The 20,534-nt window shown below is 37.2% G+C and overlaps 2 protein-coding genes across 2 annotated transcripts; one reads left to right on the top strand and one right to left on the bottom strand.

Moving 5' to 3' along the window:
• The first annotated feature begins 216 nt into the window (after positions 1-216).
• On the top strand, positions 217-7,934 carry LOC124137480. The gene is made up of 6 exons (XM_046503795.2): positions 217-300; positions 1,088-1,682; positions 2,581-3,976; positions 5,212-5,364; positions 6,173-6,264; positions 6,964-7,934. Exons 2-6 carry the CDS (start codon positions 1,111-1,113, stop codon positions 7,037-7,039), a joined length of 2,289 nt encoding a protein of 762 aa, XP_046359751.2. The 5' UTR covers positions 217-300; positions 1,088-1,110; the 3' UTR covers positions 7,040-7,934.
• Positions 7,935-9,793: 1,859 nt separating this feature from the next.
• LOC124137479 (zinc finger matrin-type protein 2-like) lies at positions 9,794-17,988 on the bottom strand. The gene is made up of 6 exons (XM_046503794.2): positions 17,861-17,988; positions 17,123-17,266; positions 14,945-15,015; positions 13,848-13,921; positions 12,935-13,080; positions 9,794-10,788 (listed from the first exon to the last, which is right to left on the bottom strand). Exons 1-6 carry the CDS (start codon positions 17,870-17,872, stop codon positions 10,642-10,644), a joined length of 594 nt encoding a protein of 197 aa, XP_046359750.1. The 5' UTR covers positions 17,873-17,988; the 3' UTR covers positions 9,794-10,641.
• Positions 17,989-20,534: the final 2,546 nt, after the last annotated feature.

The raw sequence follows: 20,534 nt of genomic DNA, 5'->3' as shown, positions 1-20,534 counted from the left end.
AGCAACTAATGTTAGTCCCGTGTGCGGGCATTCGATGTATTTACGTTTTGAAATATTATACGTTTCAAACTGATTGACATTAAACATTGCAATTTCATGTAAATGTTTTGGTATTATTTTATGCGGAGATGCACGGTTAGTAAAATATGAAATGTTTGAATACATTATTAATATAACTAGTCGTACATCACATGTATCGTGATAAATCTCGCTCACGAAGGGAACCTGCGAGAAGTAGAAAATGCCTTCTGCTAAGAAATATTGGAGTGGCGGCAAATTTGACTAGAGCTATAATATTTAGTAGGTTACAGAGTTATTTCGCCTTGAATGTATTTATTTCTTCGCGTGTTAGTCTAGTGGACAGTAAATTGAGGAACTTTTTAAAATTTGAAGTTTAAACACAAGATATCTATTAGGGCTGGGACGAGTCCAAATTTACTACCTGGGTACCTAATCCCCTATTACCCGACCCTGTAGGAGACAGGTACAAAATGTCCGATTGGGAAACGTTTGACCATACTCCTGTGAAAATGTATTTAGACCAATCTGGTCACGCATACACTGAAGTTGATGGAAGTTTTATCCTCATGCAAACATAAAAGTCCAAAGGAATCTGTGCATAGTCAGAAAGAAATGTGAACATTTGTCACTTATAGTGTAACAATAGAGTTCTAGATAATTTTTGCCATTAAACAACATAATCACCTGACTAACCACGGATCCCAGTTTACTGGCCTACTGAAAATGTCTTATAATAAGGTTGCGGATTACTTCGAAATATATTGGTATGAATGTTTTCAGACTTATTCAAAAGGCTGACATTTAGTCTCTTTTCTTGTTTACACTTGCAATTTTTGGATTTCTGACAGGAGATTTTTGTAGGCTAGGCCTATCTTTACGAAATATTACGCCTAACTACTAATATCTGTAGGATGCTTGAGATGACAATCTAGATCTAGTGGGATAATGAACCGATTTGAATCTCTGTGACAGCTGAGTTGGCCTATCGAAGAGAAAGTAACACAATAAAGTGATTGACAAATATTCAGTAGCATAATTATATTATAAATGATCTTTATATTTTCAGATTTTTAGAGACGGCTATCAACAATGTCAGCGTTCAGAAAAAGATCCAAGTCCCTTGACTCTTTTGATGTTCCAGATACTAAACCATTTAAACTTCAAAGAGTTGCAAGTTTTCAAGTTTATGCCCAGAAAGAAAAAGTTCGCCTTGGTATCCTGTATCCTTTTTTAACCCAGGAGCAAATCTATCTGAAAATTAAAGACAGATGGAATCATATGGAAAAAGACTTGAAACAGAACTACACTAAAGCTGTCCTTTATACAACACCAACTAAAAAACCTGCATGTAAAGAAATCCCAACTAAGTCATCACAGTCACTATTGTCCAAGAAAGATGGACAATTAGAATTGTTAAAGGATAGTAAGCATGTTCCGTACAAAAACGATTTTTGTGGAAATGCTATTGTGCTATCCAAATCTGTTGCAAGCAAGGCAAAAGTTGTGGATTGGCTAAACAATCCTAAGCAGAGGCGACTCTCAGACCAAACTGGACTAAAGAAAACCTATGATGGGACAAGGTATAGTCTACCTTATGGAATACCTACAGTCATCGATCCAACACCATGCAAACAACCAGGCATACTGAAATGTGAAAGCAGGTAAGCATGCAATGGGGCACCTGTACTTCAGTCGATGACTTTTGCCACTATAGCGAGTCTTGTAAAATGTCTTTTGATCCCAGGTTTTGCCTTTAAATGTCCATAGATTAACTGTAAGATCTTCTGAAAAACATGTCTAGTGACAGGTTCGAGCTGGTAGATTAAAATGTTTTTGGCAAAGACTGGAATTTTATGATCATGTTGATAGGGCGGTAACGATTAACTTGAAGCAGGAGTTGACACCATTGTATCCGATTGGTCATATCTAAATATGCCACATCATATAACAGACCAGAGGCTATGTAAAATAACTATGTATTATGAGAACACAACTAGACCTTTTAGATCTTCACTAGTCTTAGACTAGCAGACTAGTAGCTGTGTCTATCCCTGCCGGATTATCAGTGATACTTTGTCACAAAGTTGTGCAGTGATGTGAATATCCTAGTTAGTCTGTTTATTGACAGAAAGTGATACATGATAAATATAAAGAGATATTTTCAGTGCTACTGATTGCCAGCATCCGGCAGGTCAGTAAAAAAGTTTTCTCTATTAGGAATTAATGCTTTAACATATTTAGCTTTGAAACTGTTTATTTAGTTGACACAAATTGCAACCTTAGGCCAGTTAAAAAAGAAAGTAAACATATAGCAAGAGAAATGAGAGTAATTCTGTGCTCAGCATGAGATAGAAATGCTGGAGGTGATGGTGTCACTTTCGATACAAGCTATTGTGGAGAATAGGTCCAGGGAATTTATCATTATAATAAAAGTGGATGTTGAATCAGGGACCTCCTTTTCTTCAAGCTTCAGGGTTTTGAAATCCTTGATTTTTTTATTTTAAAACCGAGCACTGATTTCAATAAAAAATTGGTTGAATGAATTATTTTATATTTTAGTGAAAAGAAGAAGCCAACAAAGGGAAGCAAGAGAGTGTCACGTGTCAGTTTTTCACCCAATAACAGAAATCTTTCAAAGCAGAGTCCAGATTCAAAGAAAGTCGAAGGAAAGACAAAGAAAAGTGTCAAGAACACGATGAACTCAGAATACACCAGCATAAGCAATTTATTCTCTGAAGATCAAGACACAACTGAGAGGAACAGTGAATGTGAAAAGGACCACATAATGGAAAATTGTGACACAAAATTACAGCCCAATGACACAGAGGGTCTAGTTTTTCAAGAAAACATAGACGATGAATTGTTCACAACACCGGAAATTGGAAAGTTACTTCTGCAAGAGATTGGTAAAGCTCCTCGGAAGAGACGGTCATCGGAAACAAGGACAGAGAGACCAGATAACCGGAGGAGGTCTGCTAAACAAGGTAAAGCATCAAAACTGAAAATGTTGAACAAGACCGAAAAAGAAAATTCAAGCAACACTAATAACTTATCATTAGATGTATTTGGAAATAAGGTGTGGGCAGCGACAACTTATTCCAAACAATCTAGTGGGAGGAAAAGGACACCCAAGAAGAAATCTGATAAAAAGGCTGAAGAGAGAGGTAGAAGGTCTAAAGATGAGGATGATGGTATTGTCACTGGGAGAAAAGGAAGTTTGGTAGGCCCAATGATGACAGATGCAGGAGCTTGTGCTTCAGGGAATTTCATCAGGAATAAAAGAGGTTTGCTTGTAGGACCTGTAGGTGATTTTGATGATACGGTTGATGAAGCCGAGTTGTCTGAAGAGAGTGAGAATGAATTTGTTAACAATGATGAAAGTGACTTCCAAGACGAGAAGGATTTAAAGTTTGGGAAAATAGATAGAGTGCTTGACAACAAAGACACTGAAAAAAATGTCTTAAAATCAACCAAAAGATCAAGCAGAACACACGGAAACTGTAAAGCAAAGAAACGGCAGCCAGATTTTAAGACGAAGAAGTCAAGAAAGAAACAAAGAAATTTGAGCTATTGCAGTGACTTTGATGAAGTTGCTGATATGAAATCCAGCCCAAAGGAAACTGAAAATCAACAGAAGAAAGAGTCTAGGAAGAACAGAGATAAAGAAGAGGACATGTTGAATTCAGAGTCTCAGTTGAAGCATAAAATGTTGTCATTGTGTAATGACTTTGTTGTGGAGAAACCTGTGTCACCTATAATTTCTGAAGGAAGCAGTAGTCTCAGTGGCGGTGGGACTGACGATCTGTGCTACCAGGGCACCACTGCAAATATAGATGGAAACCCTACACTTATGAAATTTCTACAGAAGATGAAACAGCTCACTTTGCCAAGTGTTCTTGACATTGGTGATACATCTCCAAAACTACTGTCTCCAACTCTCTCTGGCATTACGGAGGTATGATATTGTGTTTCCTATTTTGGCACTTACAAAAATGGGGGAGGTAGGTCATTTTACTCTTTTTCTCTGAAGTGACTGGTTAATTGATTGTGAAACATGATAAATGAATGCTTAGGGCTTAAAATACGGTCAATCAGGGTGTGAAATCAACATAAGTCTGCTCATCCGAGACTGCTAAAGTTCCGAAAAAAGTGACTACAACTTTTCTCATTAGAAGATGGCAGATTTTTGGGAGATCTTCTTTTGTGGACTAGTGAGAATTAAAAGTAATGTATAACTCAGACATTACCAGGAAGGGGATAAATCTATAAAAGTATAATGGAATTTGAAAAAATCTTTAGGTTTAGGGTGAGGGACTTAAGATTAGAGTTGGTCTTGAAACCAGAAACATATGTTTGGGGGGAGGGCCTTACCATAGTAAAAACATTGTTATTCTCATCACTGAACAGAAAGATACTTTTAAAAAACAAATTTCCACTTGCTTGAAGTATATCTTTAATGTGGCACCGATTGCTTTGATATGTTCCTTTTATTATCTTGATAAATTCATATTGGCTGATAAATTCATGCCATAATTCATGCTAAATTCAGTAGTAGTACATAACTCTTCAGTTACATGTTTGTTGTTTGGACACTGTTAGTTAAAAAGACTAACACCAAAGTTTAAAGTTTAAAAGACTTATGAAGTCCCAAGATCTAAATACTATAGCAGCAATTCTCAAGGGCCCCAGCACTCCCCCTTAATTTCAAACACTGTGAATGTCACTTAATTCATAACATGCAGTGACGTTTCATTGATAGCATCAGTGCTATTCCTGATGTCACACAACATTGTTACAATGTAGTGACGTCATATTCATAAGATCGTTGCAGAATTACTCCCATTCACTTATGCCTTAATCAACTGTTAACTTTAGGTGGGGGGTATATTAAGCCATATCTTTGATGACTTAATGTTAAGTCTATGATTTTCAGTTGTACCACTTGGTATTGGCCTAAGACAGACCTTGTATTGACCTTAGAAAGTCTTTGTATTGGCCTTAGAAAGACTTTGTATTGACCTTATAAAAAATTAAAATATGTTGTCAACAGATTCCAGATACACAGCAGTTCAATGTAGTGAACACAAAAAATACCAGCAGACTTCATTAGACAAGCATGTTGTACTAGGAACCATTTCTACCAGAGAATTCCCACACATGAACTTAATACTTAAATACTCTTTTCTTCAGCTCTCAAGCCTGTCTACAGCATCATCTGTCAAAGAGTGTGATCAGCCTTTCCCGTCACAGTTAAGGACTCGGAGAGCCTGTGATGTGAAACAGCCTCTCGAGGCACAGACGTTTCCTTCCACCTCCAAGTCAGCTCTCAGATACAGCAACCGAGTAGGCAATCTTGGCTTTCTTGGTGTGATACATACTGTAGATACACTGCAGAATTTGTAGGCAAGACAAAGATTCTGTTTGGTCAAGTAATCTCCTCTGATAATAGTTCATATTATTATTATAACACTAAAAGCTATTGCATAAAATGCTTATTTGAGAGCCAGGTTTGAGTGAGTAGATTAAAAGGTTTTGACCCAGACTGGTGGAACTGTTCCAACATTTCTCAGTTAGTCACTTCTGGCAATTTTATATCAAGCTAAAAAAAACCTTTTGTTGTAACATTTTATCTGGAAACATGTCAAATGTATTTTTATGTGTACCGGGTAGGTTAATGCTAAAATGTGGAAAAAGAAAAAGCCTGATTCTATTTACTAAAGGTTTGATGGGAAGCTTTTTTTTAAATATTTGAACATGAGCAAATCTTTGACTCAAGCTGAGTTTCTTAGAAGATGCAATAAAAATTTTATGATAAAAATTCATCTTGTATCACAGACTTTCTCATAGTTAGATTTTGAAATCATCCTTTTTCACTAATTTTAGCAACACTTAGGTACTTTGTTATTTCAGAACTTTAAGATTTGACATTACCAGTGGGCCAAAAAGGTCTATTGCCGTACTTTTCAGGATCATATTGCAGTGTTCATTCCTTGACACTAATGTTACAAATCAAATAGGCCCCCTACATTCAAATAACATTGAACCCACTGCAGTGACATGATGGGTTGGTCAGGTTTCAGGAAACACAAGTATATTTTTTACCTCATACAAAATATTGAGATTGGTAAGAGTTGTGTCGTGTCTGTTGCAGGGACAGAAGGGAGCCAAGGAATACACACTGTGCAGCATGTTCCAGGATACGTCACTGCCGCCGCGGGACATACACAAGTCCTCAGCAAGGAGGTGATGCTTACTGGCATCTCTAGATATTCCTGTTTATTAATTAAATCACACACCTTTTCCCCTTAACCACATGGTTAGAGGTCAAAATAAATAATAAAAAATCAAATCAAGTCTGGTATGGCGTTTGCTACTTCAACAATATCATGGAAGGGGACACCAGAAATGGGCTTCAAACATTGTGGAGAACCAGGTTTTAGGCGTGACTAGTGAACATATTAACAACATGGTTACCCTACTGACCCTTACTATGTTAAGGTCTCCTGTGTTAAAACAGTAACACTACAGCATGGAGAATCAGGCGCAGAGATACCTTGCATCCCAAACTGACCCACTCTGGTGTTTGTGCAAAATGTAGAAGATGTCTTGAAAAAACTAAACTGAAATATCTTCAAACTGGTATTGATACAGAATATGTCATTCATTTGCTTGTGTCATTGTATGCAAATTTGCATATATAGAAATTTGCTTGTGTAATTGTAGTACATATTAAGCCCTTTATTGTTGAGGTTGAAGGTATGCAGGTTTGTGAAATTACAGATTTGTGATCAGAAAAGCAGATTGTCCAGTCCTAGGCTTATCATGTACCATGTATATGGTTACACAATCAGGTGCACTAACTGAAAAATATTGTGTCTATTAATTGATTTTGACAGATTACTTGCCCAAGAACAATAACATATATGTATGTTCTAATTTCAGACATGTTAGGAGCAACAGTATGCCGGGAAGAAGCAACTTTGATGACATGTTTGGAGACCAGGATATATTCCACTGAACCAGAAACACACTTATGTTTTTCTAATCATGTTGTCCTTGAGTTTTAAGGAATATTGAATGAAATAATCACCTAGATATATAAAACTTAGATATTGAGGAAACATGATATGCTCTTCAGTATTGATTCAAAGAAATAGCTGTTTTTAATAATTTTTCTGTTGTTCCAGAATGTCTCAAATGCATCAAGTGTTCATTGTTGCCTGTTCATTAGGATTTGTTAATCTCTATGTTCATTTTACAAAACAATTGATTTGGCATGTAGGCGACCAACATCTGATGTCTCTGATATTCCTTATGTTTTTACAATAAATAAGAAAATGTGATCAGAAAATGGCAACACTGTTACATTTAACTGCAAATCCTCGTGTAGCATTTAATTAGTTACTACTGTAGATACACTTTTCATTGTTGGAGGAAATGCCTTTACACGTAGACAAAAAAAACCAATCTTGGTCAATGTGTGCATTGCTGTTCTATCTTTAAAGGATGAATTGGTTCAGATATAATATTTGTTAAGGACATGTAATAGAATTAAACATTAATAGATGTATTCTTTTACATACATGAAGCAATTAAATGTTTACCTATCTCTTCGTATAAAAGGAATATATACTGTGTGAAAGTGGTCTTGTATATTTGTACCATAGTTAAATGTTTGTGGATTGTATTTTTCTATTTTGTTTACAGAAAATGTTACGGTACTCTGTTGTTATGAATCCTTTAAATCAAGCTTTTAAATTTCATACCAATTTAATCAGCTTCGTTCATGGTGAAACTAATGTTATCATGTTGAACACAGGACACTTGTTGATGTTTGAAGTTTTTGTTGATCGTTTTTATGATATGTTGTTTCGTTGCATATTGATCGCACAAATAAATTATGTTGTTGAGGAGCTGATATTATTTTGATTCTGTTTTAATAATGAAGCCAGATTTGGTAATACATGCTCCTATGTGACAGAGGTTTGATAAATTTTTCAATAACAGCAAGTTTTGCGAGCACCATCTTTTGTTGCCTTGACTTCGTAATGCCGTCTGGATGAAATACTCCCTCACTGTTACACCATGACAAGTGTTCATGTCATATATAATGTAAAGGGGGTGTGTGAAAGTGAAAAAGACATAAAACTTCATTATATTAATAAGAACTTTGTTTCCTATGGTCCAGCTAGGGCTGGAATATACAGATTTGATGCTATCACAAACAAAACGAGGGTGTGGGTGAATATGTTTTGCTGCAGGCCACAATATTCGAGCTACATCACAGCTTCTTTATCAACTGAGTCTGGACCAGGCAAACCAGTGGTTGATAGCATGAATAACAAACCACGGTGTGGGAGTAATGTGTCACGCAATCAGTCAAATCTCAACATATGACCACCCAATCCCCTTCCAATCAGCTCTTACAACAAGCAAGGGGTACTAGGGAACATACCCGTGAAGATCCGTGTTAGAATAGGTCTTCAGCAACCCTTGCTTGTCATAAGAGCGACTAAGGATCAGGTGGTCAGGCTTGCTGATTTGGTTGATGCATGTCATCATATCCCAATTGCGTAGATCGATGCTCATGACGTCAGTCACTGGTTTGTCTGGTCCAGACTTGATTATTTATAGTCCGCCGTCATATAACTGGAACATTGCTGAGTGTAGCGTTCAACAACAAACAGATAAATAAACAAAAACTGGGGAAGTGGCTAATCTGACCAGTTAACATCAACAAACCTTTCATTGTAATTGAATAACAATTATTAGATAGATCATTTGGCTGTAAAATTGTGACTCAATTTAGCATCCATTAGAGAATAATTTTATTGTTGAAAAACTGTGAACAAGCCATATCAACACTGGATATTCTGCTCCAGACCACATGACAAACATCTTTCCGAGGCAAGGGAGTTAACTGACTATAAAAGTCCAGTTTCCACTCTTGCTGAAGCAGGCTGGAATTTCCCTTCTATGTCCTTCCTATTGACGAATCAGATTCCACCTATCATATCATTTGCATTTGATTCAAAGTGACGTGCCCAGTCAAGACAATCTGATCGCTAATCAAGATCTATATTGTAATAAAACGGGTCTTATCCCTCGAACTTCATCAAATCACTTGAGCATCTTGATTAAAAACATGAAAAGATTTGCAAACTATCTGTTGATGCCCAGTTGTCTGTAACATGCTTGCAAATCCCGTTGTCGACCAAAATCTGCACTTTGATATCCATGTGGTTTACCAACCGGATGTCTAGTTCGTTACGCGCATTTTTATTGGACTTTGCATAGACTCATTAGTCCAGCCAAATTGTAACTCTGTATGATTCCAGCCTAGTTAGGCAAGGATGGAAACTGGACTTTCATAGTCAGTTAACTCCCTTGCCTCGGGAAGATGATGACAAAGGACATGCAAAACGACAAAGTAATGGCTACTAATCCAGTGATCTAGATCTACATGTACCAATAGTTACATCTGTCATGGAGACATCTTGAGAAGAATACAAAGTCTACTTCCCCCAATTACCAGCGGGTTACTGACCCAGAACGTGAGTGAAGCAGTGTGAAGACGGGGTGAAATGTCTCCAGCCAGATAATGTGTCTTGTGTCACGTGATCGGCAACAGAATGGCAGAAGACCTCAGACTGGAATAAGGACTACTGTTGAACTGCATGTACAGGACACAGAAGCTAAAACTAGGAATCCATGTCTGAAAATGTCCATTCTTCATACACTAAGCTTGAAAAAAACAACAAATGACACAAGCCAAGTTTGAAACTGAGATTTAATCTGCTATACAATGTACACACTATGGCATGGAACTTTCAAGTACATGATTATTGTTGAGAGAGTATTAAACCATCTGTACTCCCACTCTGTAAAGAAGCACATGTCAATGGAATACTAGCTGACACATAACTGATGTATATTTATTTACCACAGACTGACTAGAATACTGTCAGATATACATAGCCCACTAGACAAACAACCATATCAGAAACACCACTACATACTATTTGAGTACTGCAGGTGTCTATGATAGACATTTTAGTACCAGTATCAATTATATTGCACTATTCTCAAAGCAAACAAATTTCTAATTTCAATTCAATATCATATCCCCAAATATAAAATTTTCATTCATGTCATTTACTTAACACAGTAGTAATAACATTTCAGTACAAACCGAACTTCCCCAGCTGAAACATATCTTATCTAATTACACTTCTACAAAAGAAAAAGTTCCAAAAATCAGTGAATATGCAGACCGATAAATAAAAATATACATCTTTTGTAAGAAATTATTAAGATAACAAATTTCAATGTCCATGAAACTGTGTACAACCAAACACATGATAAAGTTATATACATAAGATGATGATGGATTGAGAGAGAAACACATTTACACAGCACTCAGAACATAAACCAAGATGTTGAATGAATACTGTCATTGAGTTTTATTGTTTTATTCAATTGTGACAATTGTGATGATGAATATTAGTGGCACTTATAAGTTGTCAAGTCATTCCGAGTCTAAAGTCTCCGGACAACGCAGTCACTGTGATGCTACTTGTAGCATCCTGTAAGATATATCCTTAATAATGGTACTCGCTCTCATTTCTTGGATGTCCCAAAGCCCGAGAAGCCCATGACTGCTGCCATATCTGGATCAATATTTGTGTTGAGTTCCTCATCTTCAGGGTCCAGCTTCCGTTTCCTATTCTTACTCTTTTCTCGCCTGTAGGCTTTCTGCTTCTCCTCCTGGTACAAAGAAAATGATATTGGTAAAGTTAGCCTTGGATGAAACATCCCTTTCAATTTTTAAAACATGATACCTTAGGCTGCATGAAAAGTTGTTTCCCAGGCACATTTGTTCCCACTAACAAAGACAATTGGGCACACTCATCACAGTTCTTCAATACAATGTCAGTTTTCAAGAGCATGGAAGATGACGGAAACTTGAAAAATATTATTTTGATTGGCAATACAAATGAGTTTCACTGAGGATTAAAAGTGACACCCTGATGTCCAAGGAACATTTCCTTTATTTAACAGTCTCACAGACATTATAATATACTCAAAAGGCAAAATAACTGTGGTCATACTATGTCGTTTTAGAGTTGGTGTAGCAGGGCATTGGGGTGTTAGTGATTTTGGTTTGATGCCACTTTGTACAGTATTTCATTTTCAGTTGTATCACAGTGAAATGAATGCTGAAAAATCTAGGCATTTGATACTTAACACTATGGTGAAACCCTCGAGCACAGTAAGGTATTGACCATCCAGGGTACACAGGTACTGAAGCTCAGCCTTGTGGACAGGATGGGCCTGGGCCAAACAAGGTACCGGTACAGGCATTTTAAATAATTTTTCAAGTTCTCAGAGCATTTTGAAATTGAAGTGATAGTGATACCGGTTTAAGTAATTTACTACCCGGGTACACCCACCCCTCCCCTATTACCCAACCCTACCCGGGATCCCACTGTAGGTCTCAAGAGACATGTCCGATTGGGAATAGTTTGACCGTACTCCTGTCAAAATAAATTTAGATACACATATAATCCGATCTGGTCATGCATACACTGCAGTTGACTGATGTTTTATCATTATGCAAACATATAACGTCAGAAGGAATGTGTGCAAAGTCAGAAAGAAATGAAAACATTTATCACTTAGAGTGTAACCATAGAGTTCTAGATAATTTTTGCCATTAAACAATATAATCATGTGACTAACCACGAGTCCGGTTAGTCCTGTGGGTACCCGGTGCTACTCAGGACCCACCTGACCCGGGTACCCGAGTTACCCGTCCCAGCCCTACTGTGATAGTCATAAGTAGTCACTCCTCAAACAGTATAACTTGTACTTCCTGTGCACTGCGCATGTGTGTAATAAAACAAGCTGGTTGGATCACCATTAATCTTGGGTTGTAGAGTACCACTGTGTACTTCATTACTTTACCAAGCTATCACAATCACACTGTCACATCTATGGAAGTGCAGTGGTAACACCGATCAGCAAGACTTCCCCTATGAAAGCAAATCTACCAGTGACCATACTTCATCTGTCTGACGGATGTCTTCTTTAGTGGATAATTAAGAGAATGTCTACTGTAGGGTCAGAAGTCTTACAACTCAAAAGGTACATGATATTTCTGCCAACAGGCCTTGAATTTACTAGGGCTGCGACAATATAGAAGGCTACAATACGATACATATCTGCATACTAGTACACTAGTCATGATAGGCTATGTATCGGGACACACTATTCATGATATTATACGTATCTCAATATGCCAGAACAGCACAAAGGCCATAAAATGAAATACCTGTGTATTTCGGATGTTTGTTTTGTTTATTTGTTTGTTTATTGTTTAACGCCGCAATTAGCAATATTCTAGCTATGGTGGTCAGTACATAATCGAGTCTGGACCAGACAATCCAGTGATTGATATCCATGGATCATGGACTCACCAATTGGGATACGATGACATGCATCCGTGAGCCTGACCACCCGATCCCGTTAGTCACCTCTTACGACAAGCATAGTCGCCTTTTACGGCAAGCATGGGTTGCTGAAGACCTATTCTACCCCGGATCTTCAAGTATGTCAGATGAGTGAAAAAATGACAACAAGTTTAATTGTTGGATGATGGCCTTTCAAGCTCAAGTTTATCCCTGTTTAGATAGGGTTATTCTTTTGTTAAAAAGCTAAAAATAGGTATTTTGTTTAGTCATATATCCTGATACAGGTTTTTATGCATCATGTATCCTAAGGAAGACCATGAATTGGGACACAGTTTCAGTACATCGTTTCCGTCTTACAATGCACCAGTCCAAGCCATCATGTTCTGGATAACATCAAGGATATATTCCAGAGAAAAGAAACAATAGGGCACAATCATTACCTCTTCTTTCAGTTCCTTCATTCTCTCTTCAAAGTCATATTCTTTCTTCTTTTCCTCTTTTTTCTTTTTATTCATCTCAAACCTCTGCTTGACCTGGTCCAGGGAGGATCTCTCAATTCGCATGGACATCCCCAGGTTACGTTGATCTGTGAGAGGTACGGAAATAAACAGCAGGAGTGAGTGAGTTGGGTTTTACGCCGCTTTTAGCAATATGGCAAGGGACACCACAAATGAGCTTCACACATTGTACCCACGTGGGATTTGACCCCTGACTTCAGAGTTACCCAATCAACACAACATTTACATAGAAACTCTCACACAACCATGTGAGAATAGCTTTAATAAATTATCAAAGTATTTTTTTAGTGTTTTGGCAAACAAGTTACGTGATATTTTCAAATACCAAACTTCCCCTGTTTCACACTTAAGACCACACCTTTATTTTAAGGTCAACAGATGTTGATGCTTAAAGGTTGTTCGTAAAAAAATAATTTAAAAAATCGTCTTGATTATATTCTTTCTTTAACTATCTGCTTGACTGTTGGAGGGTCAAAAAATATTTTGATTCCATTAATTTTTAAAACAAATAGCATCATTGTACGTTTACTGATTTTCAAGTGCAAGTCAGAATTGGATTTCATGCCAAATGTTAATTCAGTTTATCAGGACGTCGTTTTGTAGACACAAGGATTGGTCAGGTATTGGAAAACAAATTTTAAATGTCCTTTCTATTTTCCCAATTGGTTCCTTGATGTCATGAAGTTGACAGGTGCGACTGATGATAGAAAGGTATTATCGATAAAGTTGAGTTAAAAACATAATAAAAAAAATTACTACACATATATCTAAAAACAAACATGTTTTGTTTACTCTGAGTAATAAGATTAAAACTGCCCTTAAAAGAAATACTTACGTTTCTTTCCATTGATGTGATCCAAGAAGTTAATTGAATCTTTGACAACACAATCACATACATTGCAGTAGTACCTGAAAACACAGAATATTTTATTCAGTTAAAATGAGAGAAAAATATACATTACAACTGAAATGAAAATTTGAAATAGAAAAAGAAACATTACACGACTGCTGCTGACAAGTGTTTAAAAAAGAATCGACACAAAATTTTTTAATTTTTTTTCAAAATACATTATTGTGCGAACATTGTTTAATGCTGAAGTCCGCTGTATTCAAGCTCCATCCTGCCAGCCTGGAAATATCTGAGTCTGGACAGGCAAACCAGTGATGGAAAGCAAGAGCAATGACCTTTGCCATCGGGGTACAATGACACGCAATCAGTCAAGTCATTGAGCGTGATCACTCTCACAACATGCATAGGATACTGGGGAATCCCCTGAATCTCTACAACATTCCTGAGGTTATAAACAATAATGATACAGCATGGTTTTGATTAATCATACAGACACTGGAGTGGGTCTGTCAACTCATGAACATGATGTAGGCAAAGTAGACACAATTTATGGTTAATAACTTCTTTAATACTGTAAAAAGTGACGTTTCGGTATAGATCCTTATACCATTGTCAAGCAAGACTGGCAAGCTGTAGGCAAGCTGACTGTCATCCTTGGCTACGATCCTTCACAACTACAATAAAACCACAGCCATGTTTATATTAGCTAACAGTTGGTCTTTTGATGTAGTCAATCATTTGTTAAAGTCCTCAGGCATGGGGAGATGCACCCATCTTCATCTGTTAGATGTTTCCTGGTTTGATGTTGTGTTCACTGTACAACACTAAATTCCTGTTCACAATTTTGGAAAAAAACACATTACTTACGTAATGCCAGTTTATAAAACTTTAATGGTAAAACCTAGGTCTTACAATTCAAAATGTAAAACCTAGGTCTTAGATCTTAAAATGTAAAACCTCGGAGCAGGTCTCACATCTCACAAGGCTATTATGAGCTAGGAAGATACAATACAATTGGCAAAAGTGGCAGCAGGTTTATGAGATAAGGAATATATCTGACAAGCATATGGTGAACCTCTTACCCTCCTTGCTGCGATGCTGGAGTTGTTTTTGTGATGACTGTGGATTTGCCAAGTTTTGAATCAAGATCAACCTGAAACGGGACATAAAATCTCAGTGCAATGAAAGGACATCAATAAACAGCAAATGCAAGCAAAGGAGTGATAATTGTGTAATTTGAAGTTTACACGATGTATGGCTTTTCCATTGGATGAGAGGTCGTTCATAAGTGTATGAACGACACAATTTGATGTTCATATGACGTGTTTGACCATGTTCTTGTAATGACGTAAACACTGACAGACTACTTTCACATTCCTGGGGGAACTCCTGGGAATTCCCAAGCACAATTACATACAGAAGCCCTCTTTCTGATAATGTAGAGCCTTTAATCTTGAACTCAACGTTTTAGTATACATTAAGAAACGTCAGAGAGTTTGACTGCATGATACAGTTTGGCCTTAACTCTATGAAGGTTCATACTCCCACGAGCTCACACAAAGTGAAAGTCAATTCTTAATTAATAATCACAGAGGGTCATGATTAGGGTGACGACAAAGACACAGCAGCAATATCATGGAGCTATGACGTCAGGTGAAAAACAAGTGAGTGAAAGCATGAACAACAATCCACACATTTGTGGCACAGTAACCTGCAAACAGCCAAGTGTTTGAGCCTAGTTCCCGTTTATCAATGCACATAACAGCTGTTATAATCACAGCACTACGCCAACATTGTCCAATGACCCCTGACCATCCAGGTCACTTGAGCCAGTTCCTCCCGAGTCCCCATGGGGCACTAATCAACAATAAAACTATACAAACAAGTACTTAAAAGTCATACAAAGACACCCAAACAATATAGATATGTTTCCATACATTTTAAAGATAAACCAAAAAGACTGTTGATGTTCAAGATTTAATTAAATTCCCAGCTGATTCTGGTGACTTAAATTACAGGGCTGTAAATGTAATACACTTACACTGGAACTAGGCTGGACTTTGACCAACAGCAGCAGTAAATTTCTTATCATAGCCTACATTTCAGTGATAGAACTAACATGTTTAGTCCACTAGTTCTTTAAATGATAACATAACAATACCCTTAAAAATTGCAAATTTCTACACGTCCTTACAAAGCCTTAACTATTGGGTAGATTGGCAAGTACTATAGGACTATTGCCAATTTCTATTGCTGCTTTTTTGAAAAAGGTGTACATACTAATTGGCAATTGTACATGCACAATAATTTCATAAGTGTTGTCTGTTGAGGGATGCTATCAGCAAATGTCAACACATAGTCTATATGTTCTCCCATCTCCCGTGAATACATTGTACTAACAAGAAGTGTATTTACTATCTTTAACTAACATATCAAGCACTGGCCTGGTTCCATCATACAAATGGCAATGTTTCCTGCAAGACATTGTGTGTAACATGTTCCTTGTGCTAACTGCTCTACACATTGCTTCAACAGTACATTTTAGGGGTGCGCAACATATCCAGTAGACTGCCATTATGCAATAAGCTGTCAGCAATACACATATCACAATATGTATACTTTCCAATAGTCACAGAAGAATAAATATATAATTACATGTATATCATATCTATCATCTTGAGGCATTGGTTCCAATCATATCAGCACATGCATCGCACTGTTTACATTAATATTCTATATTGAGGACATAATACGTAGTCTTGTTTATCCATACAGTCATACCTGCTCTTGCAATCTGAAGTCTGGATTATTGAGTGAAGCAGCTGTTATTTGTTTTGTGTCATTTGTACAACATAATCATTTAAATATTCAACCATGCCCTCAGTCCTGAAGTATTATAGTTTTTATTTCACTATTTGAAAAGTACACATTTATGCATAACAAAGATTATTTGACCAAAGTACATATTGCAAAAATGTGTATTGCATGGTATTGCAACATGATTTATCATAGTAGGGTTCACTCAGTTCAGAGAAGAGCTTAATTGACTTCAAGGAGTTCTAGAAGGCCTCATTTCATTAGCTGTCTAACAGTTAACCAAATATAGCCTTATATTGTATATATATGCCTTGGTGGTGGAGGAATGTAGTGTAAACACAACCGTGAAGTTATGGTCATGTTGACAAAACTGTTGTCTAATTATTGTTTGGTTTGAAGATATTATATAAATCATTTCTTTGATATACTAAATCAATACAAACCTTGTACTCTCTTGGCTTGAGGAGCTCCCTCTTGACGGGAACTTCATCATCTTCATCATCTAGTTCTTTTGCCAAGAGACGTTCTGCTGCAATTTTCTCATACTCATCTCGATCCCACTTCCTCCTGTGGTCTGAAATAGGTTTCTGGAAGAAACATAGTTAATTGTTATGAAAATTATAGTTATGGTCAAAGTTTTGAAGGTAGGATCAGGTGCCAATGATTGAGCTATGTGTGTATCAGAGTGTAAATATACAATACCCCAATAGGAGAATATTTCTCAAACTCAGTCAAAATGTTTTGCAAATATGTCTGTCACCTTTCCGAGCATGAAGATGGTAAACCCATTTCTGAAATGTTTGCTACAATGGCTACAGGCCAAACATTACATTGATCACGCTGTGACAAACGCAATTCAGTCTATTTAATATGTTTAAGTTTCAAATTCTTTCCAATTAGTTTGTTGACAGAGTAAGAGGTTAACAGTTTATAAATGAATCGGAAGATTAAATGATTACTTAGTTTAAAACGAAACGTCGTTTGTACGATATTCTGAACCATAATATGACAAAAGAATAAATATGTAATTTAGGGAAAAGCTGTGGTCCGACATGAAACAGTATTCGCTTTTCTTCAAACAATTTCAAGACGGAACTCGAAGACATATATGTTAACGACAGAAAATGTACTACTGTCAAATAATAGAAAAAATTCTTGATGATCGCTATACAAAAACATACTTCGTACGCCATGTTGTCTGTGTAGTACTTATCCTCAGTCGAGTCATTCGCTTCCGGACAGCTGCAAATGTTATTCGAATAAGAGTTACCGCCCTTCAATCCGAAGATGTTCAGGCTCCTTCCCAGCGCGTCGACACGTTCGTTACACTCTCGGATAGCTCCGCGAACGGCCGATCGCTGTGAGGAGCTTGCGGAGATGTCGTCGATGGACGTGCATTTCTTCAGAAATATGATGGTGGCATGAGGCGAATAAATGGATCGGATAGTCAAGCTTGGTCATCGTACCTCGACGGTTTTCTTATATTAGTTTCTCTTAATATTAATCAATACGTTATTCAGTATGAACAATTTACAAGTGGTATGGTAGTGGTAATATCATTGTGAACAGCGTGTGACAAATACTTTCTTCTTTCATAGCATGACAAATAAACAGGCATTGTGATGTTTTGTGTTCTGTCTCGTTTGTGGCAATTATTTTTTAAATGTTTTTATATTTACATAAGTGTTACATGTCATTCGAAGATATTTAATTCTAATAGCATCAACATATCAATCACGTACTGGATTGTCTGGTCCAGACTCGACTACTGACAGTCGCCAGCCTTATACCCAAGAGCCGCGATGGGGTCTGGACTGACATTCAGTCCCAGAAAAAAAGTTATCTTATTTAAAAATATATATCTACAAATTACAAAGATTAAAATACAAATGGAGCCGAGAAATATCCTTAATTTCAGCAGAGACCATATTATAGATTCTATTATATGGTCTCTGATTTCAGGACGCAGAGCTGTAATTTATTGGAATTTCTGTAATCTTGTCAAAGTCAACCTTCATTTCTGTTTACATGCCAGTGCTACTGATAAGGCATATCTCTGACCACTCCCTGCCACCCCACTCCTCCCTTGGTACCCCAGTGTGGCACCAAGAATATTGCTTTTCTTGTTTTTTCCCCAGCTCTTTGTATAAAAAATGATGCAATTTCAAGTGTTCTTGATTTTTCCACGACCAATTGGTGAACAAAGTAATACATCTTTTCATTTCAAGCTCCAAACAGTCATGACAAGTGACGTCAAGCCTATTCTGATATGGGACACTAAAAAAAATAATACATGTCAGTATAAAGATAAGATGTAAAATCCCAGATGAATTAAGACCCGACCACACATGTATTACCGCAGATATTCCCAGATATAATACAAGGTTGTACACCATTTCGGGTACGTTAACTTACCCATATTTTATATATTTCTTGATAGTCACTGAAGCGTACATAACATATCTTTCAAAGGTGGTGTGTGCGAAAAGAAATGTCTTCGTTAGATGCTGAATTCAAGGCGTCTTAAAATATACTTGCTATTTTTAATGTATGATTCCATATGCACAATATACCTGATGCTAAACCAAAAGATGAAACATCACTTTGAAACAAATTGACAATACACGTATTTGTAACATGTATTTCTTTTCATTTCTCCATATTAATCCTGTACACCCATATCATCATCACCAGGAGAAAGTAGCAGAAATACATCGAAGGGAGGCATCAGATTATTATGTCTTTGTTAAAATAGCAAACAAATTACATGTAACCGACACGTAAGGTGAGGTGGGGTGAAATATGGTTTAACGTCGCGTCCAAGATTATTTCACTTATATAGCGACGTGCATGCACGTGTGTGTGTTGTGAATACCCTACTCAGACACTCAGCCGACCAGTCCTTGTTTTAGCCCCTTAATGCCGTGCGCCAGACAGGGTAACAACAAGTGCCATCTTTTAACGTCTTTTGGTATGACGCGGCCGGGGATCGAACCCCGGACCTTCCGTTCTCCGGGCGGACGCTCTACCACCAGACCACGGAGGCGGTCCTAACCGACACGTAAGGCACTGTCTCCCTCACAATACTGCGGTAAACTTTCTGACAAATGCCATGCATTTCAGGGTTTAAATAATAACTAAAACTGAACAACTAACGCCACATTGGGAATTTTAACATAAACTAGACCAAATATGACATGTTATAAACAATTGTTTAAACAAATATACAAATACATACACTTTCTATTCAATAGTCACTGCCCATAAGTCCCATAGAGGTTTCAGAAAACTGTTACGAATAACACTGCTTCAGCTGTCTAGAGAATAAACACATTCGCAGCCACGTGACTTTCCGTGACAAATAATATGGCAGGTGACGGAAAGGGACGGGGGTGACAAATGAGCACAAGCGTTTTCGCAGCACAAAGAGCACAATGAGGGTCCGGAGCCAGGCTTTTCAATCGGGTTACACTCTAATACTCTTGTACAACATGCTCTGATCTGTGGGCCAAGTGTCACAAAAGCCTCGAAACTGTAATGGATTTATCGAAGTCCAACTTCAGACAGAATCATTGTCTTGGCGAATGATGGATTCGAACCAAAAAGTTTTGGATTCGTGTTATGATCTTGTTATGTCAGAACAAAGGGAAGGAACTCTGCACAACGGATGGCGTCGCTTAATACGACTAGGTCACCACTGTACGTGTTTCCTTTGATTTCTATGAGGTAAAGCAACATTGTAATTTGAATGATATTAAATACACACCAACACGTAAAAAGTACTCAGCAATAATCCAGCTATATGACGGCGGGTTGTAAATAATCGAGTCAGTCTGGACCAGGACCAGACAATCC

This window comes from Haliotis rufescens, unplaced genomic scaffold (genome assembly GCF_023055435.1).
Source record: "Haliotis rufescens isolate VD_foot unplaced genomic scaffold, xgHalRufe1.0.p SCAF_7, whole genome shotgun sequence".
NCBI classification, from domain to species: domain Eukaryota; kingdom Metazoa; phylum Mollusca; class Gastropoda; order Lepetellida; family Haliotidae; genus Haliotis; species Haliotis rufescens.
Note: the sequence above shows the minus strand (reverse complement) of the source record. Positions and strands in the feature narration are given on the sequence as shown.

Excerpts from the sequence above, each read along its gene's own strand:
- LOC124137480 (XM_046503795.2), top strand. The coding sequence starts at position 1,111 with ATGTCAGCGTTCAGAAAAAGATCCAAGTCCCTTGACTCTTTTGATGTT. Across the intron at positions 1,683-2,580 it reads ATACTGAAATGTGAAAGCAG|TGAAAAGAAGAAGCCAACAA; the intron begins GTAAGCATGCAA and ends TTTATATTTTAG. Across the intron at positions 3,977-5,211 it reads CTCTCTCTGGCATTACGGAG|CTCTCAAGCCTGTCTACAGC; the intron begins GTATGATATTGT and ends TCTTTTCTTCAG.
- LOC124137479 (XM_046503794.2), bottom strand. Across the intron at positions 15,016-17,122 it reads TCAAGCCAAGAGAGTACAAG|GTTGATCTTGATTCAAAACT; the intron begins GTTTGTATTGAT and ends GTCCCGTTTCAG. Across the intron at positions 13,922-14,944 it reads CCAGCATCGCAGCAAGGAGG|GTACTACTGCAATGTATGTG; the intron begins GTAAGAGGTTCA and ends CTGTGTTTTCAG.